This window comes from Gadus chalcogrammus, chromosome 16 (genome assembly GCF_026213295.1).
Source record: "Gadus chalcogrammus isolate NIFS_2021 chromosome 16, NIFS_Gcha_1.0, whole genome shotgun sequence".
Lineage (NCBI taxonomy): Eukaryota > Metazoa > Chordata > Actinopteri > Gadiformes > Gadidae > Gadus > Gadus chalcogrammus.
The window spans coordinates 6,359,161-6,382,542 of record NC_079427.1 but is presented as its reverse complement, the minus strand read 5'-3'; the positions used below and the strand labels follow the sequence as shown (position 1 = coordinate 6,382,542).

At 47.8% G+C, this 23,382-nt stretch overlaps 3 protein-coding genes and 1 non-coding gene across 8 annotated transcripts; 2 read left to right on the top strand and 2 right to left on the bottom strand.

Moving 5' to 3' along the window:
- Positions 1–1,622: 1,622 nt before the first annotated feature.
- On the top strand, positions 1,623–11,250 carry ehd2b (EH-domain containing 2b). 5 transcript variants are annotated; one of them, XM_056611483.1, is made up of 8 exons: positions 1,623–1,843; positions 2,000–2,060; positions 3,574–3,802; positions 4,200–4,376; positions 5,971–6,086; positions 7,046–7,458; positions 7,899–8,063; positions 9,670–11,250. In XM_056611483.1, exons 3-8 carry the CDS (start codon positions 3,582–3,584, stop codon positions 10,231–10,233), a joined length of 1,656 nt encoding a protein of 551 aa, XP_056467458.1. In that variant the 5' UTR covers positions 1,623–1,843; positions 2,000–2,060; positions 3,574–3,581; the 3' UTR covers positions 10,234–11,250. The 5 variants fall into 5 exon arrangements, with proteins under 5 accessions (XP_056467458.1, XP_056467460.1, XP_056467456.1 ...); XM_056611485.1 differs by having other exon boundaries at positions 1,624–1,843; positions 3,570–3,802; positions 5,971–6,068; XM_056611481.1 differs by having other exon boundaries at positions 1,624–1,843; positions 3,570–3,802.
- A 1,372-nt stretch (positions 11,251–12,622) lies between these two features.
- On the bottom strand, positions 12,623–15,645 carry nup88 (nucleoporin 88). The gene has a single exon (XM_056611133.1). It carries the CDS (start codon positions 15,620–15,622, stop codon positions 13,421–13,423), a length of 2,202 nt encoding a protein of 733 aa, XP_056467108.1. The 5' UTR covers positions 15,623–15,645; the 3' UTR covers positions 12,623–13,420.
- Positions 15,646–16,032: 387 nt separating this feature from the next.
- Positions 16,033–20,949, top strand: psmd8 (proteasome 26S subunit, non-ATPase 8). Its single transcript, XM_056612031.1, has 7 exons — positions 16,033–16,165; positions 16,638–16,710; positions 16,812–16,914; positions 17,099–17,264; positions 17,511–17,611; positions 17,735–17,846; positions 20,133–20,949. The coding sequence occupies exons 1-7, from the start codon at positions 16,061–16,063 to the stop codon at positions 20,268–20,270; spliced, it is 798 nt and encodes a 265-aa protein (XP_056468006.1). The 5' UTR covers positions 16,033–16,060; the 3' UTR covers positions 20,271–20,949.
- A 2,256-nt stretch (positions 20,950–23,205) lies between these two features.
- On the bottom strand, positions 23,206–23,277 carry trnap-agg (transfer RNA proline (anticodon AGG)). The gene has a single exon. It is a non-coding gene; the product is annotated as a tRNA-Pro (tRNA).
- Positions 23,278–23,382: the final 105 nt, after the last annotated feature.

The window sequence follows — 23,382 nt, the reverse complement described above, 5'->3', positions numbered from 1 at the left end:
GGGTCTCCCTACATCTCTCTCTCTCAATGCCTAGAGCAACACGATGCCTAATGCATAACCTTCTGTCTGTCTGTACACAAACACTGCCCAACCAAGACAACACAGCGGTTCTCAGTGTCCTTTTGTTCCACTGTGGCTGAAATGGATGTCCCATCTACATAAAATACACTTCTTGTGGTTTGCATTCAAGTCCTGTTTAGTCTACTTTATGTTTTTGCAGTCATGCACCCGATGGAAGGGAAGACATCCCGTTACTATGAATTCTCCTTTCACACTCGTACTACTCTCGTCTGTGTTTACCCACTCTTTTTGGTTTTCCCCGCTCTTTGGTCGGTTTCCCACAAATCGATTGATCCTTTGTTTAGTTTGGTACCACATCTGCGCCTCACTCTGCATTACTTTAGGTCGGTCTCTTTCATTCGAGGCCGCTTGTCTCACGGTTTACATTGTAGTCGGTCCTGGGAGTTGTAGTTCTGTAACAAGGAGATGTAAATGAACATTTAACAAGGAGATTTGAATTATGTTTAGAGAAAAAAAAAGGAACCCTGGTTCATGTTTTAGACCCACCGCCACCATGCCTAACCCCAACCCTGACCCCCTTCTGCATCAAAATGCCCTGACATGTTCTACGTTTTGGTCAGTAGGGGGCAGGCCTGTCTTCCTATATCCCCTCCCACCCCCCTCTGTTGTGTTTTAAGGACTGATCCCCATGGTTACGTTCTGTCACTGTCTGCCTCCTCCATGGCACTGTTATCATTTAGTTTCCCTTCTCATCCTGGTGAGCAGTGACTCACAACACACCACACCGCAGATGCGTTGACATGAAGACAAAAAAGGAAACAATAATGTACAAAATAAGACCGTAAGAGAATTTGAAGTATAGTATTACAGATTAATTTTGTATTGTATTTATTGTGTATAATGACACTTTTTAAAAAGAAATGTACATTTAGTAAACTTGTAAATTAAACCCTTGCTTCTTTTATGAACTTCTCTGCGTGTCCGGTGGTTCTTTGCTGTCCGTCGAACTTTGTGCCGTTCAACGTACGATAACGAGCCCGAGGTCGTCTGAGGACCGGAGGGAGGGCAGGGGGGTTTGGGGGAGGGCGCAGTAAGGGGGAGGGCTAGGCTGTGTTCACCAACCATAGCAGTTGGTGTGCAGAGATGATGGAAGTGGAAATAACTGGCCGTTTTTATGAGATTGTGTGTGATTCATTCGAGGCTTGAAGTAAATTGTTCAAGAGGAGAAGGAACAGAAGAATGAATGCGGGGGGGGGGGGGGGGGCTTGTTAAAATGGTGGATTGCACAGTCGGTTGTGATGCGCTTTCTTATCAGTTATTAAAGCTTGAACTTAAGAACAGCAGCAATGTGCAGTTGACGCATAAACATAATTAAAAGTCAGGTTGAGGGGAGTACTGAGAAAGGTCTTGGTTATAACTTAAAAAATACTTCAAATGACTGTGTGTGGGACTGTGGCATGTACAAAGATTGACTCCACCCAAATAAACGATTTACTCCCCCCCCCCCCCTCTCTCTACCTCCCCCTCTGCCCCAGTGCTCCCCGCCCCCCCCCCCCCCCCTGCCTCGGAGGTTCCACCACACCCTCGGGCCCTCCTTCAGCTCATCCCATCTCAGAGCAGGGGAGCAGGCATCCCTAAAGGAGGAGGTGCATACGGAGGAGAAGCTGAGCCAGACCGAGGGGGAGCGAGAGAGAGAGAGGTTGGTTCCTGTGAGAGAGTGTCCTCCCGTGCTCCCACTACTGCACGTTGATCGAGGAGCCTGCCAGCCCTGGAGCTCATCTGAGATCCATTAAAGCCAGCAGAAGAAGCCATCCTCACTCAGGTGGTGCTGACACTCCATCGCGGAGGACTGCTATTCGCTGACACGTCAAAGACCTGCATGTAGCAACAGCTCATTCCAGAGGGAAAAAAAAAAATCTGTAAATTATTTTTGTCCTCCAGACATATATCTTCTTCTTTTTTTTCCCCAACTCTGCAGACGGCTAGAGGAGACTTTGGAAGGCGTTTGAAGAAGACTTTCCTGGATCCAAAGTCGCGCGGTAAATATACTTTTTTAATTTGACTTTAATTCTGTTGTACGCACTTTTCCTCCGCGTAATTTTGTTACCACTCAAAAGCTTTTACGGAAAGGTTACAGAGACACGTGACCTGAAGTTAGAGAGAGCCTTAAAACCTTGATTAGAAGTTGTTTTTTCATTGGCATCGTCATCAAAACGGCATTGCTTCAATTTGAGAAATTATAAATAATTGGATCACGCTCAAACCCTGAATCACTCCTTGTATGTTAACGTTCTTTCTGAAACAGCCTTGACGTGCTGTTTGTGGTTCACAAACCCACAAGGCATTTTCCAACTTCCAACTGAAAAGCGGCTTCTACAGAGCCTATGTGAATCAACTCTTATAAAGACTTTCAACTCTTCCTTTCTCCCTCTCTCCTAACTCCTAACAGTTTCCGAATTGCTAAAAGTTTCCACAGTAGATAATGACGTAGGTGTTTATACCAGTGATCTCCGGGCTTGCTAGAAGTTGATTATTTTCTGCATTAAACGGCTCTCTGCTCTCTCAACAGTCTTGTGACACTGTTCTGTTGCCCTCCCGCCTCAGGGCAGTGTTCATTTTCTAAGATTCATACAGTCAAACAGTTAAATAACTCCACGTACGAGAAGATGCCTTGAAGTTTGGCGCACGCCTTTTAAAAAAACAAAAGGAAACATCTAGGATGGGCCAGGGAATCTTTACCTCTGCGTTTGATATCTGATCCACGGCTGTTCCTAACTAGCGCCTGTCATGAGGTGGAATCCTGCCTGTGCATGCACGCTCCACATCTTCCCAGCAGCAGCTCATTGTGTGAGCCATGGACACAATGGTGCACCTAATTCATCTGGTAATGGGCTGAGGAAGCCTGTGGGGGTAAAAAATGAATGCCTCACTCTTTTCAATGTGAGGAAATGAGCAGGGGCCTGTTCAATGTGTGTTCACTGGGCCGGGCCGGCACGGTTTCCACAGCCAACTACAGGTTCCAGTTTTTTCCAGATGCGCACTAACAAAGCTCGGCACTCTGCTGGTCTCGCCAGCCCTTCCTGGTTCCACGTCCGTAGGAAAAGTAGTGTTAGTGGTGGGAGCCCTCTCCTTGTACAGTTCCCTTCTGTGGGGTCAAGTTTGTCAATCCACTGCTCCTGTTTCTGTTATGCTCCCCTGAGTGGCGCTTGAGTTGTGCTCTAGTCAAGGCTCGTTGGAAGAGGGGTGTGTATGTTTCAAAAAGGGGTCAGCCGCGTGAACTCTAGACCTCAGTCATCATCCCTTTCATTGAAGCGAGTGACGTCGCAAGCGGCACTCTAATAAACACAGGAAACAAACCCAAGGCACTCCAAGGCCCAAGCACAGGAAACATAGGTACAGCGACACAGAGGGGGCATCGGAAACACACACACACACACACACACACACACACACACACACACACACACACACACACACACACACACACACACACACACACACACAGTCGTAGATTCACTTTTCACATGTTCCCTTCAACTGTCCTCCAGCCAGAAGCCGACATGTCGCGCTGGGGACGGAAGAATGTGAAGAAGACGCCGGAGGTGATCCGCACGGTGACCGAGGGCCTCAAGTCTCTGTACCGCAAGAAGCTGCTGCCCCTGGAGCAGTACTACGGCTTCCATGACTTCCACTCCCCCAGCCTGGAGGAGGCCGACTTCGACAACAAGCCCATGGTGCTGGTGGTGGGCCAGTACTCCACAGGGAAGACCACCTTCATCCAGTAAGCCAGCCGTGGGTCTCAAATGGGTCCTCTGGGCCACTCCAGTTCTGTGCTGTTTTAAGCTCATTTAGGTTTTTAAGGCGTTTTTCGACACGGTGAAATGCATGCAGTATGTTGAAGTCCTTGCTTTTGTACCAGTAACATTACCGTGTGTAATGGGGTGACATGCGGGTTAGGTATGTGGACGTAGAGTCCGGAGTAAATCACTAGATGTGTGACATCTGCAATCAATGATTAAATCGTCCCAGTACAATTGAATAGACTTGACAGAACAGTAAGGGTTGCGAATCCTCCACCAATGAAACGACACAAAGCCAATCGATTGAACCCAAGCGGGCTGTACATCGCCCTGCTCTGAGGGGGCTGCCTAACGGGGGCTGTGGTCTGGCGTGGTCAGGTACCTCCTGGAGCAGGACATCCCCGGGAGCAGGGTGGGTCCGGAGCCCACCACCGACTGCTTCACGGCCATCATGCACGGCGAGGTGGAGGGCGTGATCCCCGGCAACGCCCTCATCGTGGACCCCAACAAGCCCTTCCGCAAGCTCAACCCATTCGGCAACACCTTCCTCAACAGGTTAGTGTGTGAAGGTGCGGCTGTGTGTGTGTGCGGGGGGGGGGGGGGGGGGGGGTATGCAAGTATGCAAGTACAATAAAGTACTTGCATACTTTATTGATCCCAGATTGGGAAAGGTCTCGTGTCATGGCAGAAAGAAACAATACAAAGTTACAAAAGTGAGATATTATTATGATGAAATTAGATTTTACAAAGGGATACAAATCCACAAAGAATATATACGTAAATATATGCAGAAAAGAAGATCCATAAATAGATGTTCAAATGATCCCCAGTTGAGGAAGACGAGGCCGGCATTCGTCCGTCGGTGAAACAATACATCATTGTTGGGTAGGTCGAAGTTAAAGGAAGATCCCCCTTTGACCTTCACACCTACGTAATGGACCGGTCGTAGGAAACATCTCGGGGGGGCCCTGCAGCACAAAATGGAAGCCAGGCAGAGTTGGAAAGATAACAGCGCAAAGAAAAAAATAATGTGCGAGTTCTCGCTCGGCGGAATTTCGAGTCCGCGTGCCAGAGTTCCGTGCAGGGAGGCACTCTCCTTATTTGTGGAAAAAACATGGAGCTGGGGGAGATATCACTCCAGAGGGTGAGGAAAGCTCTCGTCCTCAAGGTCAGGGTGCGGGGGGGGGGGTGGGGAGGCGAGATGTTTGGAGAGGTTCAGAGACGGGGGGAGGGGGGGGGGGGCAGGGAGTTCTGACACATCCCGGGGGGGGGGGGAACGCACAAACAAGTGAGGTCACATACTGGTGGTGTCGCTCCGGGAATCTGGAGCAGAAGCTGAACGCTGAGGACCGATCCCTTCCAGCACTCTGGCATGCGTTTTCCCTTTTTTTTTCTTCTCCTGTGGGTACATTTTTTCCATTGATGTGAGTCTGGAGCAGAGACCATGAGATGTGGTCTGTAACCAAGGCCATAGTTTTGTTGTTGGCAACCGCACCCACTGCGAAGAACAGGCATGGCAGCTTAGGGAGAAACAGGGGTTTCCAGTGAAGAGCAGAGGAAGAGGGGATCTGACGCTAGGTTTCCAGGGGGGTCGTCCCCGCTCCACTTCGGGGTGTGCTGGCCCCCGCCATGTGTTGCGTCTCTCCCTCTTCTCTCCGACTTCCTGTCCGGGGGAACCGCCAGCTCATTAGAGTCGTAAGCCAGAGGAAGTGTGGCTGTTGTTGTAAGACACAACATCGTAAGGGGGCCCGTATTGTTTAATCCTGGCGCTGGCAGATATTTTTCCGTCAGGAAGCCCGAAGCATGGAGAGGCCGGCCCTGAACACAATGGTCTGGAGGTGGGAGAGGGACGGCCGTTTCCAGCCTGCTTCATAGATCATGCCCCTATGGCCGAGGCCATGATAACACATCACCATATTTCACAAGGCTCACATTCTTTCCATCGATGTTCGTAAGAGATTGCGATAGATAAGGCAAAGCCTATCCCCAGTGACCGCAGGTGGAGGATGCCTCCCAAGCGAGCTTGCGTGGGACATTGTTAAAGCTGTGTGTGTTTATGTGAGACGCTTGTTTGTTGCGCTTAGCGTCGTCGGGGCTATGTGTGTTTACGTTGAGGTGTGTGGGTGTGTCTCACTTCTCGCTCCGCCAGGTTCCAGTGTGCCCAGATTCCGAACCAGGTGCTGGAAAGCATCAGCATCATCGACACCCCGGGGATCCTGTCGGGGGCCAAGCAGAGAGTGAGCCGAGGTGAGAGGAGCACCAAAGGTGAGGAGGGCGGGGGGGGGAGAAAGACACCCGCGTTCTGAGAGTCACCACCACCACCACCACCACCACCACCACCACCACACCCCTGCTGTGAACCATCGCCCTCTTGTCTCTCCCGGCTAACCCATGGATGCTCTCTGTTCCATTATCACCTGGTGGGGGCAACGGCCTCAAGTGGTTATGAACCACGAGAGCTGCTCATTGGTTGACTCTCCTCCTCATCATCATCATCATCATCATCATCATCATCATCATCATCATCATCATCACATTCCCCGTCATTATCTTTATATCATATTTTCATATACATTCCCTTTCAATCATTGTGTATTCCTTAAGACCCTCTGGATGACTAAATAATAATCTAATAATAATGTTTACACAGTTTTATGTCCAACTGTGTTACACAAACTAGCGTATCTCGGATAGCTGAGTGACGTGAGTGGGAGGGGGCTTGGGAGTGTCGATATCACTATTCTTGTAAACAAAGGGAGAGGTACGGGCCCGCCAGCCTTTTTCATTTTTAGAATATATTTAGGATGTGAGTTTAATAATACCATAATTGAAATCACTATGGCTGAGAATAAACCACAGATATGTCCACGTCATTTTAAGGTAGGAGCTTGCACCTTTAATAATACCACTTCTCAAAGTCTAAGATTGCTATGTCTGACGTAAACAGCAATCTTGACCACACGAACAATGTCCTGTGACTCAGAGCTATCTGTGTCTTGTATGACAATGAGGATGATGATGATGATGTGTCCAGGAACAGCGAGAAAAAAAATATGTCCTGAACCGCTGCATACGTGGTGTGAAACGCGTCTTTCTCCCCGTTCTCCTTCCACACGGGTCAAATGTCTTCCTATGTGTCACTTACACAACCACCACATATTTCCCGCGCTCTTTACACGACCAGCCCTTTTTACAAAAAAACGATCTCCCTTCCCGGTTCGCAGGCTACGACTTCCCCGCCGTGCTGCGGTGGTTCGCCGAGCGCGTGGACCGCATCATCCTGCTGTTCGACGCCCACAAGCTGGAGATCTCCGACGAGTTCTCCGAGGCCATCGGCGCCCTGAAGGGCAACGAGGACAAGCTGCGGGTGGTCCTCAACAAGGCCGACATGGTGGACACCCAGCAGCTGATGCGCGTGTACGGCGCGCTCATGTGGTCCCTGGGCAAGGTGTTCAACACGCCGGAGGTGCTGCGCGTCTACATCGGCTCCTTCTGGGCCGAGCCGCTCCTGGTGGCGGACAACCGCAAGCTGTTTGAGCTGGAGGAGGAGGACCTGTTCGCCGACATCCAGAACCTGCCCCGCAACTCGGCCCTGCGCAAGCTCAACGACCTGGTCAAGAGGGCGCGTCTGGTCCGGGTGAGGAGAGTGAACAGTGTTTAGGGGGGGGGGGGGGGGTGGACTGGAAGATGGCTGGTTGGAGCAGCCTCACCTGGCCAGAGTCAGACTGATTGGGTTCTGGGGGCTGGGGGAGGCTGCACACCTGTTGTGCACAGGTTAAACCAGCCACCGTCCACACACTCCCACAGGGGTCTTAAAATAGGAGGCGGTTCTTTGTGTTTGGTCAAAGATTGTGATGGATTTGGACCCGAGGAGACCCAAACCTGCCTGATCCTGCTCATGCATGTTCAGATGCTGAAGGAGCTCTTATCAAAGTCTTTAATGCCCTCCTTAACGATTTTTATGCTCCTTACTTTATAAGCTCCTTAATGCTGTTTAAAGCAGGTAAGGCTCCTTTTAAACCGTTTAGCTCCTTAACGCTCGTTTTAAAGCTCCTCCCCGCTCCTGTCACCTCCCAGGTCCACGCCCACATCATCAGCCACCTGAAGCAGGAGATGCCGTCCGTGTTCAGGAAGGACAACAAGAAGAAGACCCTCATCTACCAGCTGCCCGTCATCTTCTCCAAGATCCAGCTGCAGCACCACATCTCCCCCGGAGACTTCCCCGACTGCACCAAGATGCAGGTTAGTTTGATTTTGAATTGACTATTCGTATAGCAGATGCTGTTTCCAAATAGCTTCCAAAATTCAGACTTATGTCAGTAATGAGAAGGTAGGGCTTGAGGGCATGTGGGCCCTCTCGATTGGGTTTGTTTAGGCTTCCCATGCCATGTTGATGTGGCCTGTGAAGCCCGTCACTAGAGATCCTGCCGCTGTTCTTCTGGAAACATCTGGTTCTCAGGCCTGATTCAGGGCAAATATGTGCAACAGCCGTCGTTTTTGTTTTTGCTTCATCTTGGCAAGGAAAGAGGATCATCTTGATTTATGTACACACAGGATTCTCACGATAACTAGAGAAAACTAATAAGAATTTCTCAAATGTTTTTGTAATATGAGTAATGCTATGTTGTTCATGACTTCATAATCATGTACGATATAATATTGCTATTTCCTAATATATTATTGCTAGTATATCGATCATATTATACGGCTCTTACAGTATCTCAATTATATTTAGATATTACTTTGGCTATCCCAGGGGGGGAAATCAGCATGATAATGTCAGCATAGTATTTTTAGAGTCTTTTTATAGTACTTTTATAGTATCCCTATTATGGTATCACCCAGTATACATGACTATACCAAAACACAGGATAGCATTGTATAGCTCAGTGTTGCATAGCACAGTGTTGCATAGCTCAGTGTTGTATAGCTCAGTGTTGAATAGACCGGTGTTGTATAGCGCAGTGTTGCATAGAATGGTATTGTATAGCACAGTGTTGTATAGCTAACTGTTGTATAGCATAGTGTTGCATAGCGCGGTATTGTAAAGCACAGTGTTGCATTGCTCAGTATTGCATAGAAGTGTTGTATAGCAATATTGTATCGCTCACAGTCGTATTTTATAGCAGTATTGTATAGCTCAGTGTTGTTTAGCTCAGTGTTGTTTAGCTTAGTATTGTAAGCTCAGTGTTGTTTAGCTCAGTGTTGTTTAGCTTAGTATTGTAAGCTCAGTGTTGTTTAGCTCAGTGTTGTTTAGCTTAGTATTGTAAGCTCAGTGTTGTTTAGCTCAGTGTTGTTTAGCTCAGTGTTGTTTAGCTCAGTGTTGTTTAGCTCAGTGTTGTTTAGCTCAGTGTTTTTTAGCTCAGTGTTGTTTAGCTCAGTGTTGTTTAGCTCAGTGTTGTTTAGCTCAGTGTTGTTTAGCTCAGTGTTGTTTAACTCAGTCTCGTTTAGCTCAGTGCTGTTTAGCTCAGTATTGTAAGCTCAGTATTGTTTAGCTCAGTGTTGTTTAGCTCAGGGTTGTTTAGCTCAGTGTTGTTTAGCTCAGTGTTGTTTAGCTCAGTGTTGTTTAGCTCAGTGTCGTTTAGCTCAGTGTTGTTTAGCTCAGTGTTGTTTAGCTCAGTGTTGTTTAGCTCAGTGTTGTTTAGCTCAGTGTTGTTTAGCTCAGTGTCGTTTAGCTCAGTGTTGTTTAGCTCAGTGTCGTTTAGCTCAGTGTTGTTTAGCTCAGTGTTGTTTAGCTCAGTGTTGTTTAGCTCAGTGTTGTTTAGCTCAGTGTTGTTTAGGTCAGTGTTGTTTAGCTCAGTGTTGTTTAGCTCAGTATGGGTCTGATGTGGGCCCCGCCCCCCAACAGGAGCAACTGCTGGTGCACGACTTCACCAAGTTCAAGACGCTGAAGCCCACCCTGATGGCGGCGTTGGACGAGCTGCTGTCGTCCGACATCGCCACGCTGATGCCCCTGCTGCGGCAGGAGGAGCTGGAGAACAACGACCAGATGGGGGTGCAGGGAGGCGCCTTCCTGGGCACCCGGGCCGGGCCCTTCATGGAGGGGGACCCCTTCGGCGTGCTGGAGAACGGCGGGGAGAGCCACGGCGAAGGGGAGGGGGACGAGGACTGGGTGGTCACCAAGGACAAGGCCAAGTACGACGAGATCTTCTACAACCTGGCGCCCAACGAGGGCAAGCTGAGCGGCACCAAGGCCAAGGACTGGATGGTGAGCACCCGGCTGCCCAACTCGGTGCTGGGCCGCATCTGGAAGCTGTCGGACGTGGACCGCGACGGCATGCTGGACGCCGAGGAGTTTGCCCTGGCCAGTCACCTGATCGAGGTGAAGCTGGAGGGCCACGGTCTGCCCCCGGAACTGCCCAGTCGCTTGGTGCCCCCGTCAAAGCGCAGGCAGAAGGGGTCGGACGCCTAAACCTGGGGACCCCCCCCCCACCTTACCGCCGCCGCCCCCCAATGCCTGGAGGCCAGAGGGACCCTTCTCACACAGATGGCCCATAGCTCCCTACCCCTTCCCCCTCCACGCCACGCCCCAAGAACCCAACCCAGCTGGATCACATAGCTACGCCGGGTGGAATCCGTTACTTTGAAGGGATTCACTGATTTGATACTTTGACTTGGACCCAAGTTCAAGGGCAAGGTCGCCAAAGAGCTAGGCTACAGCTATCGACAGCGCCTAGGCTAAAGTTAGTGGCTCTGACGTATTTGAAGAGATTCTTTCCTAAAACGTCGACATGGGTTGGTTCATTTGTTGCTTATTTTTCTTAGATCGCTTTGATGTTTGATTTGCTTTATAAAAAAAGAGGTTTCAATGATTCAATTATTTGCTGAGAATAAAAGCCTTGAGCCCTTTCCAAGAAAATAGTATTCGAGTATTTTATATTTGAACGATTTGAACGGAGAGAGAATGAGGCCTTTTAGTATTAAAACGCTTTGGAGCATTGCTGACTCCTTGAGACCAGAGTATCTGTGTTTTATCTGATTTGAAATATCCTATAGTCCTAAATGCTTTGGCAACAATGTTCAATGTATGTAAATGTACTGTATAAACAAGAGAACATCGCTTTATGATGTATAAACCAATATTTTGGATTATCTGATGTAGCCTAATTAAGGCATGTTTAGCTAAAGATGCAGTCGTTATCTAATAACCAAATACATTCAAGGCATATTTTAATGCTTCACATGCCTTCCGATTTATCTTCACCACCATATTGTGCATCTATTTTGCTGTACTTTGTAATATTTGTGTTTGTTCGTTTTTTTTTGAAGAGGACAATACTTCTCTGTTGTGTAAATGAATGTCACATGCTCACATGGTGCAATTTCCAACAAAACAGCCCTATTGATATTACTAACTACTGTACAACTGTTGCCAACTGGTATAACCAAATAAACTGTATTGACTGTGTGCAGGTCTACGGCTCTTTTGTTTTGCAGTAGTGGCAGTAGGCCTAATCGAACGAATGAACATGACACTTTGAATACATAGCGATGGATCCGAAAGAAAACGATACCCTTTTTGGACATTCTTACGTTTCGATTCTGTCTCGGTAAACTAGGGAAATGTAACCGAATGAGCTTACTTCTCCTTTCCCTTTTATCCGTGTTTTTCTTTGGTTTAATTCTCAGTTGGTTCCACAGTGACAGATCTGATCAACACTGACTCACACCGAGCCCCTGCCAAATCCCCATACCAACTTTTTCCGTGGCTCGACCCCTCTCCTCTCCAACTCTCTCAAACTCTCACACAGTCAACTTCACACGCACAGTATACTTTCCACTTTTCTTATGCTTTAGATGTGTCTCACCCTTTACCCAGCAATTTGGGATCCTAAAACTGCTGTATTTAAAGTACAGCTAGAATATAACAGGGATCCACGTGTGCATTTGCGTAGTAGCTAATATTAAAGTGCGTTCATGCGCGTGTTACTTTGGAGCGCTTTAAACCAAGTGCGCGGTTTATGGACAGTAGTAGGCCAGTATATTCCGTTCCTCCGTAGAAAGAAACCCAAACGCGAAGCAGAGGCAGCTCGCCCCTCCTCTTTTCTTCCTCCCTGCTCACTGGAGTTTACAGAGTGACTCACATGCAAGGAATGCGGTGGGCTGGTCGGAGTTATTAATACCTCTTTTCCTAGGGTCTGCTAAGTTTCCTTGCGCTCATGCGCGGGATCGACACACTGTACCTTTATGGAAGACTAGAACATCCCCCTATTTGGTGTGTTGCTGCTGGACCGCACCAACATACAGAAGAAGTTAACCCCAGGCGCTCCTGTAGGCTAGGGCTTAGTTCAGAAAAACAACACAATCAGGCGAAAAGTGAAAACGCTTTAGGGAATAACGTTGTGACGAACAGAATAAGGCCGGGATGAGAGCTCTTTTCTTCAATCTTGTCATATCGAAGGGCTTTTTGTTCTGGCAATTTTTTTTTAAATCGGTTCCAAGAATGTCATGGCATTTCACCATTTCTATTATGCACTTAGATACACTGAGTCATGTGCCAATTTGATTTACAGCTGTTGCACGACACATATGAACAGTATGTAGCCTACAAGGCTGTGGTACGCAGGGGAGGGCAGCGAAATGAGTAAGGAAGAGTACAGGGGGCATCAGTAAAATGGATTAATCACAAAACAATGTTGCCCACTCAACCATATTAACAGGGGTCTCCGCATACGTCACAGTGTTATTGCGTGGGGAAGCCCTCGCAGGCGCCAGCGGGTTTGGTTTGTGGTCTGAAGTGAAGGGGAAAACTTCACTCCATACTTCACTTCAAATTCAAAGAATGCTGGTGAGGGGCGACCTCTAGTGGGAAGAAGACATAATGCACCTTGTGTCAATACAGTGCACTGGATTTGGCCTAACTCCCATTATGTCAAGTTCAGTGCGGGTACCTGACGTTTTATTCCCTTGACCCCACTTTAAGGTCAAAAGTTATTTGGGCCCCAACAACACTGAATCCTTTTAAATTATGTCTTTAATCGAGAATGTATTGTTCAATACAGCTTATAGGTCACTCCCGTATGTACTAATATGTATGCATCCCCAAAGATGAGAAACTGTCCTGTTTATTGAAGTTATAAAGGTCAAACTATTAACCTAAATATAAATAATGTGAAACATAGATTATGGGTTTCCTCCTTTAACATTAGGTTTAAATAAAGTTACATGGCGCCACATCTATTAAGCAATTTCATTCAATGCCATTCATAATTAAAGATAATTATAAAGTTTATTTCTGGATTCAAAACAGTATAAAAGTATCGCAAATTACAAGCGTTCGAAATATGAGTGTCCTTTTAACCAAGAAATTATAGTATTTTGGCTCACAAAAGTCAGGTTTCTTTTTTTATTACAAATAATTCAAACAAGTTTTGTTATCATCAAAGAACATCGCTGTTTACCCAGACACACCAGCACACATCACAAATCAAACAGCGTAAATATCTGCCATGCAGAAGCCCCCTGTGTGAACTGCTTGACCAACACATTTCTTCCCTTGACACTACACTCTTCTACACTTTACGCCTCCTGAGAAGTAATGTAGCCTCCTCGACCCATCGACAGGCCACTCCAGCCATTCACAAAAGCCCGAACCCGCCTCAGAAGCTGAAGGTGTTCTTGATGTCCTTGATCTGCTTCATCATGGTGGCGATCTGCTCCCCGTGCTCCCGCAGCACCCCCTGCACGCACTTCTTCTGGTGGGCGTTGAGCGAGACCCCGCCCCGGGACGGCAACGCCGGCCCCCCTCCCTCCGCCTTGTCCACCTGCTTCTTCTGGTACTCCCTCTTCATGGCCACCTGCCGGATGCCGTTGTCCAGGTGCTTCAGCTGCTCCTCCACCCCCTGCAGCTCCTTCCTCATGTCCTTCTCGCTGTCCGACAGCACGGGCAGCTGGCTGCGCAGGCCGCCCAGCAGGCGCTTGACGCGCCGCGCGATGGCGTCCTGCCGGTACTTGGCGTCCTCGTACTTGTCGGCCAGCCGCTCCGCCGCCTCCCGCAGGCTCCTCCTCTCCAGGCGGCAGGCGGCCAGCTCGTCCGCCTGCGTGCCGCGCTGCGTGGCCAGGAGGCGCGACCGGCGCTGCAGCTCCTCACACGCCGTGTCCTGCTTCAGGACGTACTCCTCGCGGAACACCTGCGTGGCGCGGCTCAGCAGCTGCAGCCACTCGGGCGGCGGGGCGGCGGCGGCGGCCGTCCCCTCGCTGTCCCCCGACCGCAGCACCAAGGGGTTGGCCGAGCCGCGCGCCAGGATGTTGCGCACGTGCCGCTCGAACGAGTCGTCGGGCGGCCCGCGCGACAGGGGGCTCAGGGCCACGGGCCCGGCCCGCGGCCCCGAGCAGAGCAGCGGCGGGGAGGGGGGCCGCACCGAGCTGAGCAGGGGCAGCAGGATGCACTCGTAGGCACTCGTGATGCAGACCATGGTGGCGCCCAGCGACAGGTCCGAGGTCACCAGGAAGCCGCGCACCGGCGCCGAGAGGCTGGTGGCGAGCGGCCGCGTGCACAGGATGTGCTCCACGATGCAGCGCTTCTCCGCCGCCAGCTCCTGCAGGCTGTTGCGGTCGCCCTCGTCCGAGGAGCCCAGGAACTGGTGCAGCTTGTTGAACCAGGTGAGGCCCACGCTGTGCACCCCGGCCTCGTGGGTGCAGTGGTAGCGGTGCTGGCACAGCGGGTCCCGGTGTAGCCGGATGGGGCAGGTGAAGTCCGACTCCTGGGGCTCCTCGTCGTCGCCGGTGGCCAGCTTCAGCGTGAGCTCCAGCTCCACGCACTCGAACACATAGAGGGACGGCACGGAGTCCGAGCCCCGCATCCACCGCTCCCCCACGCCCCCCTCGTCCTCCTCCTCCTCGGACTCCAGCACCACGCAGTGGTACAGCATCCCCGTCTCCGTGGCAATCACTAGAATGTTGGGCACGCAGGGCAGGCACAGGATGGCGCACGCGTCGTAGCCGTAGTTATCCTCCGCTGCGGGGTACATGGGAAGGGGTCCCGCGGGCTTGCTGAGGCTCAGCACGCCCATCTGGTTACTGGTGTAGCTCAGGTATGTCTCGCCGTTCTCATAGAGGATATACAGCGGGTAGACCAGCAGGTCTCTGGACGCCTGGCCCGGCACCTGCCGAGAAATGCACGACACTGGCCCGAAGTCGAACGCCACTGCGATCTCGCCCAGGGAAGCTGCGTAGGACAACACACGAGAGTGGACGTTGCTGTCTTCCTCTGACTGCGAAACAGGTAGTACCTTGGTTGGGTTCTGGGGTGATTTGAGCCCGTAGAAGCGGATGGTGTTGTCGGAGGTGAGCAGCACTAGGTTTGGTTCTTCCGTCTCGCTGGGATACCATGTCGCCTGCCGTAGAGTGACCGAGGCAGAGCTGGTGAAGAAGCGCTCCGCCACCGGGATGGTCTTGCAGTTGATGTCGCTCCGTCCGCCTTCAAACTCGGACCTTTTCCCCCAGCGCTGTGGGAGCTCCAGCACCGAGACCCCCCGCTGGCCGATCAAAGCGACGTGGTGCTGCGTGGGACTGAGCAGTACCTGGCACACTTCAAAACGAGGCGGGTTGATGCACAGCAGAGTTTGGAAGTTCCCGCTTCCAAAGCTCTCGTCGGAGTTCAGCTGCCTCAAGTTGGTGGTGAAAAACACGCGGTCAACGTCGTTCCAAACAAACAGGTCACAGTCCAGGCAAAAGGTGAGGTTTTTAGCTGCTCTCTTTACATTTGCTTTGGGTTCGGAGTCTAGGATCTCACGTAATTTGCTGAATATGTTATGATTTGGCAGCTCATGTAGCCAACGCTCTCCACCGAAGGCCGCCATCTTGTTCCGCTTACTAAAAACGAGTCACGCCGCGCATGCGTGCTAAGAATCGGATATTTATTTATTTAATATTTATTTAAATCAACAGCATACAGAAAGACAATCACTTAGTATTACAAAAACGATATTGTTTAAAAACCATATTAATAATCCATACAATTCTGTAATAATACTTTAAATATAACAACATTAATAAAGTAGAGACAAACCAAATTATCCTGATACAAAGATCTTGAAAACCTTATATTACATTGATTTAAACAAGAATTGAAGTACACAATAATTTCAAAATTCATAATTTAATTTTTAACATCAAGTTCGAAGCAACCGTAACAGTGGATCCAGTATCCATGGTAGCCAACATAGTGAACGCATTCTTCTCTTTTACGACATACGCCGTATTACGTCGGCCGGTGTCGTACATTCTGCAGACTCACCATGGCGCTGAAAGAGACTGCGGGACTGTACGAGACGCTGAGGGCAGAATGGAATAAGAAAAATCCCAGTTTAAATAAATGCGGGGATCTTTTGACAAAACTGAAGGTAAAATCACAACAGCCAGTGTGCTTCACGTGATTATCTCAAACCTAGGGTATTTTATCTGGCCAATTTAGCCATGGTGGCTAACGTTAGCATGCTAAGAAGAACACAAAGTCATTGTAATGTATGGTTAGCTCACGTAATATTGTCCTTTTACATCAAGTCAACAGACGTGATATTAACCATGTGTATGTTAACCTCGGTTAAACATAATTTGAAGCTCAATTCGACATTTGTATAATCCCAAACCTTGTTATATACTTATTGTTGACGTTAGCCAATGCTACTGCCACATCGTCATCTATAGATATGTGTATACGGATTGTATGTGTTGACACGTTTATGCAGCATTTTTTATGTGTTTCTCAAACAAATGCATAACCATTAACCTTAACATACGCTTCCGTGACCTGTCCTTACTTTCTAGGAAAGTAAGCGTTTTCTTTAAAACATGCCCTTTTCTATTTGTTTACAGATTTCTCTATTAGAATTAAACTTTTTGCCCACGACGGGCGTGAAGCTCACAAAACAGCAGCTAATTCTTGCCCGTGAGTATGACCTAATAGCAGCCCATTACTCCAGATGTCTCCACAAACAAGGATACACCTTTTTATATTTACCCTTCTTTTCTATGTGCTCCTTATTCTAGGCGATGTACTGGAAATCGGCGCTCTGTGGAGTATCCTCAAGAAGGACATCCCCTCCTTCGAGAGATACATGGCCCAACTAAAATGCTACTATTTTGACTATAAGTAATAAAGCCATCTGTAATAATACATAATAATGAATGGCCTTTTCATAAAGCGCTTCACATTGTGAAGACGTGTTTGTAAACAATGTAACAATTGTAAACAATGCTGTTGTCCACTGTATTGCCATAGCAACCAGTGCTTTGTTATGACCGCGCTCTGATTATGTCTCTCTACCCTTTTTCAGGGATGAACTGCCCGAGGCAGCGTACATGCACCAGCTCCTGGGCCTTAACCTGCTCTTCCTGCTGTCCCAGAACCGAGTGTCAGAGTTCCACACAGAGCTGGAGAGGCTAAGTGCAAAGGACATCCAGACCAACGTGTACATCAGGCACCCTGTTTCCCTGGAGCAGGTACCTCACTTACATTTACATGCTTTTATCGAAAGTGACTAACAAGTGAGGCGGAGAACAATTAAAGCATGCAATCAAAATTGGAGTAGGTACAAAGAGACTGGTGTGGCACAATCTGGTATTAAAAACAGCAATAACTTGACCGTGTGGAGAGTGCCAATAGGAACCAGTAATACAGTTTGGAATAACAATTCAAACTGGGAAGTAATGGCATAAAGTCTAATCTATTCTCATGTTCTTGTCCAGTACCTGATGGAAGGAAGCTACAACAAGGTGTTCCTTGCCAAAGGTAACATTCCTGCAGAGAGCTACACCTTCTTCATAGATATTCTACTTGACACTATCCGGTGAGTACTGAATCTTGATGGCAAAAGTTAAATAGTTGTCTTTTTATATTCAATGAATGTCACATTTGAAGCAGTTAAAAGACACCAATTGAGACCTCCCCCCCACCTCTCCTTGTTTTGCAGGGATGAGATCGCTGGGTGCATAGAGAAGGCCTACGAGCAGATTCAGTTTGCTGAAGCAACCCGTGTGCTGTTCTTCAGCTCCCCAAAGAAGATGACAGAATATGCCAAGAAGGTTGGTATTAGTTCTCATAAGGGAGTGGCTTGGTTCTCACTGACCCAATCTCCCACTGGCTCAATCAAGGGTGGGAGGGTAATTTGCCAATGATGTTACTCGCTTTATTATTGTACACTGCCCACATTGGGATTTGAATCCAGAACGTTTCGGCTGGGAATCAAACACCCTTAGCAGTAGGGATGGGGATCGAAACCTGGTTCTATAAAGGGACGGTTCCACTTTTTCTAAACCCGAAAATCATCAACGTTTGGGCTTATCGATACCACTATCGATTCCCGTCGTATTTTTTTGTCCCGTAGGTCCTGTAACATAATGTTGTGTCCCTCGAGTCGCGTCACGGCATTTAAATCAAATCAATCCAATCACTGCAGCGTGTCCACCACTGTTTTTGAATGGAATTGTAGCACATTAGCATTGTGCATCAAATAAAGGCCAAATGCAGTACCTCCGACTGTCTCCGAGTTGAAAAGACTGTGTCCTCCTTCTCCTGTCGCACCACAGACGGGCCTGTCTTAATCATCCACTCAATGTACTGAGTGGTAATCGCACAAACAGAAACGGTCGCTAGTCCCTTCAGTTAAAAATAGTAATCCAATTGTGAAATCGGTGTTGTAATCGGCAGCCTTCGAGCTAGTTATCTTAAAAAGTAAATAAAGTTTCAGATGTGCTGCGTGATGATATGTTGAGGTTGGCTCAGTAAAACGACTGTTCAGTTATCATGATGCGTTCAAATGTAACAAAGAAACGGTAAATTGAGTTTTTGGTGAGAAATATGAGTAATACTGGATTACTCATGTTTCTGTATTACTAATACAGTTGTTTAGTGCTCTAATCATTTTAGTAATTAAAACTACTGATGTCAATATTTATTAAGAATTACATATTTAATTTAAAATTATTTATTTCCTAAATATTTTCCTCATCACTATTTCCACCATTAATAGAAAAGTATCAAATGGTATCGATATTAATGATCCCCATCCCTACTTAGCAGTACATTATTCTGCCACCAATACACTGGACAAGAGAATGTTACAAATTCTTTACCAAGGGCGTTCAAAATAAATACTTTCAACACCATCCGTGAACCTGACGTGAACCCAACAGGCACACGTTGACCTCAAACTAATGTCTGGTTGACCTGGCCTGTCCTGTGTCTATGTTTGTGTGTTTGACCTGGGATATGTTTGTTTGACCTGGCCTATGTCTAATGTCTGTTTGTTTGACCTGGCCTGTCCTGTGTCTATGTTTGTGTGTTTGACCTGGGATATGTTTGTTTGACCTGGCCTATGTCTAATGTCTGTTTGTTTGACCTGGCCTGTCCTGTATCTATGTTTGTGTGTTTGACCTGGGACATGTTTGTTTGACCTGGCCTATGTCTAATGTCTGTTTGTTTGACCTGGCCTATGTCTGATTCTAATCATGTCTGTGTGTTTGACCGGGCCTGTTTCCAACGTCTGTTTGTTTGACCTGGCCTGTGTCTGTGTCTAATGTCTGCTTGTTTGACCTAGCCTGTGTCTAATGTCTGCTTGTTTGACCTGGCCTATGGCTGTGTCTAATGTCTGCTTGTTTGACCTGGCCTCTGTCTAATGTCTGTTTGTTTGACCTGGCCTGTGTCTCTTTGTCTAATGTCTGCTTGTTTGACCTGGCCTGTGTCTAATGTCTGTTTGTTTGACCTAGCCTGTGTCTAATGTCTGCTTGTTTGACCTGGCCTATGGCTGTGTCTAATGTCTGCTTGTTTGACCTGGCCTATGGCTGTGTCTAATGTCTGTGTGTTTGACCTGGCCTATGTCTGTGTCTAATGTCTGTGTGTTTGACCTGGCCTATGGCTGTGTCTAATGTCTGCTTGTTTGACCTGGTCTCTGTCTAATGTCTGCTTGTTTGACCTGGCCTGTGTCTCTTTGTCTAATGTCTGCTTGTTTTACCTGGCCTGTGTCTAATGTCTGTGTGTTTGACCTGGCCTATGGCTGTGTCTAATGTCTGCTTGTTTGACCTGGCCTGTGTCTAATGTCTGCTTGTTGGACCGGGCCTGTGTCTAATGTCTGCTTGTTTGACCTGGCCTGTGTCTAATGTCTGCGTGTTTGACCTGGCCTGTGTCTAATGTCTGTGTGTTTGACCTGGCCTGTGTCTAATGTCTGCTTGTTGGACCTGGCCTGTGTCTAATGTCTGCTTGTTGGACCTGGCCTGTGTCTAATGTCTGCTTGTTGGACCTGGCCTGTGTCTAATGTCTGCTTGTTGGACCTGGCCTGTGTCTAATGTCTGCTTGTTTGTTTGGCTGTGCAGCGCGGCTGGACCCAGAGTGCCGACGGCTACTACTCCTTCAGCACCCAGCAGCAGCGGACGGAGGAGGTCACCATCCCGTCCACGGAGCTGGCGCAGCAGGTCATCGAGTACGCACGGCAGCTGGAGATGATCGTGTAATCAGCCATCCTTGGCCCACCTAACCCCCATCCCACTCCCTCCTCCAATGCCTACAAACACAGCTGACATATATACCCACACACACACACAACGGGTCCACATGCAGTCTTCTCCCCCCTCCAAAAGCTACAACTCACCTATGGCAGGTTGGCCTGGACATCGGCCACCACCTGCGTTTTCTCCTGGAGATTGAGTATGTTTTTGTACCTTCTGGAGCGGTAAACCTTTGAATTTATCCAGTTTTATTTTTTTTGTTGTATACCCCTTCGTTTCATTATCATTTTTTTTATAAAAACGTCAAACTCAATGGGATCTCCTTTTGGTTTTGACCTCTTGTTGCACACACAGACATTACATATTCAAAAAATATATTATTTGACTTTGCCTTTTTTAAGTGTCATTGAAAGTCATTAGTAAAGCGCAAGCTTTTTACTTACAGAAAATAAAACAATTTTTTGTATACAAAGTCCCCCCCCCCCCCCCCCTCGGCTTGGTAGTGCTTACAGATCTGTATTGCTCTTGCTTTGTAGCCTAGCAACAGACCGAAAAATGGCCATTGAAGTTTGAGAGCCTTTTCTAAATGGTAATTATGTTCTCCCCCTAACCTAGTTATAACATGATCGAAGAGGAAATGCAAAAATTTGTGTGAAATACTTCAAAAAATAAAAAGAATGTTTTGGAACCATTTGTGTTTGTTTTCCTTTGCACGACCTGGCTTTATTAAGTGTCTAATAGAGGGGACCAAAACTGAAATATAGGACTTACATAGCATGTCAATAAAGAGAATCTGGATGTGATTGTTGTCCCTTCACCAGCTAGAATTGCATCCTCCATGACACTTCCTCAGCGCTGCGCAGGCTGTGATCGTCACCGTGGTGACCCAAGGCGGCTCGCATAGGTAGCTCCTGTTAACGCCGCACCTGTAGAAATGAAGATTTGTTCACATGGGTCATTACCACGGACTAAAGTTCACCATGAAATACAAGAATTTCCTTTTTTTTTTTTTTTTTCAGACTTCTTTCCCTTTCAGAATTAATAACAAGACCTAAAGTAGGCTCAGTGCTCTAACACTTGATCAGGACTAGATCAGGTCCTAAACATCCCACCAAAAAGCTGTGGATCTCTCCCTCACCACTTGGTGATGTTGGGTGGCGGCGTTCCGCCCCCGGCGGTCCCTGTGCGAGCAGGAGCCGTTGACGGTCAAGGGTTTCCAGCGTCCTTGGCGCCCTGCTGCAGGAGAAGGGTCGGGAGACTGGGAAGACACACCGGCTCCTCTGTTCCCTCCACCAGCCTGTCCTGTACCAACCCTTCTTCCTCTCCCCCGTGCTTCCTCACCTTGATCCTGTCGGCTCCCTGTCCCAGACCTGAGACCTTCCCTTTAAGCCCCTCCTTAGTCCTGGCGAAGGAGCCAGATGATGACCGGGTCGGGTCATTAGGTAGCCGCTGGCCCACCGGTCTGAGAACCGTACCTGGGGCTGATGGCGGTGGTGTCGTCACCGCGCTCTGTCCACGGAGTCCGACGCCTCTTGTCGTTGAACGAAGGCACTGTCTTTGTCCCGTGGCCTCCTGTGAGGCGGCGGAGAGTGCAGGAGCTGCAAGGTCTAGCAAAACAGGTCAAGCAAAACCAAGGTTTTAGGAGACACTGTAGCCTTGGCGTTTAGTTTAGGAGGTACTGTAGCCAAGGAATTTGGTTAAAGAGGTAGTGTAGATGACCTTTGTAGTTTCTGACTCTGTGTGTACAGTTTGGCCTTGGTGTTCCTGCAGACAAGGTGTTGCGCTGTGTACTCAGTGTACCTGAGCTTCGATCTAGCTTCCAACTCATAGATGTGCCTCTCGGCGACACGTTTGTTCCTGCTTGAATGATCCACTCTCGGCTCAGAGTGAGGAAGCCCTGAGGAGCTTGTGACGACAGCTTTGACTCCAGTGCCGTGCTCTGACAGAGACGAGGTGACGATGCGCTGGTCATTGGTCAACGATGACAGTGGACCAGGGGCCTTCTCATAGGTCGATGGGACTGACTGCAGCTTGAGGAATCGGTCGGGGTGGTGGAAACCGCGGGAATGAGGCGACCCCTCTGTGTTGAACCGACGCGTGGAGATAAAAAATATATATATATCCACATCCCTGTTTCAACGGTTGAATCCAAATCAACCTTCTTCATGTAACCGCTCACTGTCTCTGTTACATGGAAATGGATACAGATTTTTAGTACTGACACAATGACGCAAAATTATTATTTAATTAAATAATGATAAGGACATCGGATACCAGTAGGGTGTTATCTTATGATGTCCCCTCTGCATTCTTCATATGATCGCTCTCACAGACTTGGTTTCGTTATATTTCAATAACTTTTTTTTTTTACCTACATTTCTATTCCTTTGAATAGTGTTTTGATTAGGCTGAATGAATCAGCATTTATTTTTATCAATCAGAAAGTTATTTTTATCAAAAGAAGTAATTTATGACTAAATAATTAAATATCAGATAAAATAATATTTTAATAACATTCTGATTATTAAATTGGTTATTTATAGGCAGCATATACATTTTTTGGAATCTTTGTATTTTGAGGGGATTATACATACAGCAGACTACCCGTCCAATCGATCAAATTCACACATGGCATAGCGTTAACGGTGGCTAATATAAATATTACCTGGTCTTCATTCACTTGATTGGAATTTTGCGTGTGGTCTTTCAGACAAATAGACAGATGCAGGTCACTGATTATGTTTGTTTACGGAACTTTAGAAATATACAAAATGTTCTAATGCAACAAAATCTCGTGAGACGTGTGCCTGAGAAGAGTTGCATGAATGAGTAATCAAGGTATTTATTTAATTTACTCATGTTCGTTGAAGTATTGTACTAACTTCACTACCAGTAACGCGTAACAATATTAAGCTACTCCAGATATTCTCCCACAAAACTCGGGCTCGTCCGGGATTTGAACCCGGGACCTCTCGCACCCTAAGCGAGAATCATACCCCTAGACCAACGAGCCACCTGTATTGCCCCTAAGGCTAATTTATTTTCAACTCACAAGAAATACTTTTATTCAAGCATATTACTGAGACGGCCTCCGTATTGTGATGTATTTTATTATACT

Excerpts from the sequence above, each read along its gene's own strand:
- ehd2b (XM_056611483.1), top strand. The coding sequence starts at position 3,582 with ATGTCGCGCTGGGGACGGAAGAATGTGAAGAAGACGCCGGAGGTGATC. Across the intron at positions 3,803-4,199 it reads GGGAAGACCACCTTCATCCA|GTACCTCCTGGAGCAGGACA; the intron begins GTAAGCCAGCCG and ends TGGCGTGGTCAG. Across the intron at positions 6,087-7,045 it reads AGGTGAGAGGAGCACCAAAG|GCTACGACTTCCCCGCCGTG; the intron begins GTGAGGAGGGCG and ends CCCGGTTCGCAG.
- nup88 (XM_056611133.1), bottom strand. The coding sequence starts at position 15,622 with ATGGCGGCCTTCGGTGGAGAGCGTTGGCTACATGAGCTGCCAAATCAT.
- psmd8 (XM_056612031.1), top strand. The coding sequence starts at position 16,061 with ATGGCGCTGAAAGAGACTGCGGGACTGTACGAGACGCTGAGGGCAGAA. Across the intron at positions 16,711-16,811 it reads ACAGCAGCTAATTCTTGCCC|GCGATGTACTGGAAATCGGC; the intron begins GTGAGTATGACC and ends TCCTTATTCTAG. Across the intron at positions 17,847-20,132 it reads TGACAGAATATGCCAAGAAG|CGCGGCTGGACCCAGAGTGC; the intron begins GTTGGTATTAGT and ends TTGGCTGTGCAG.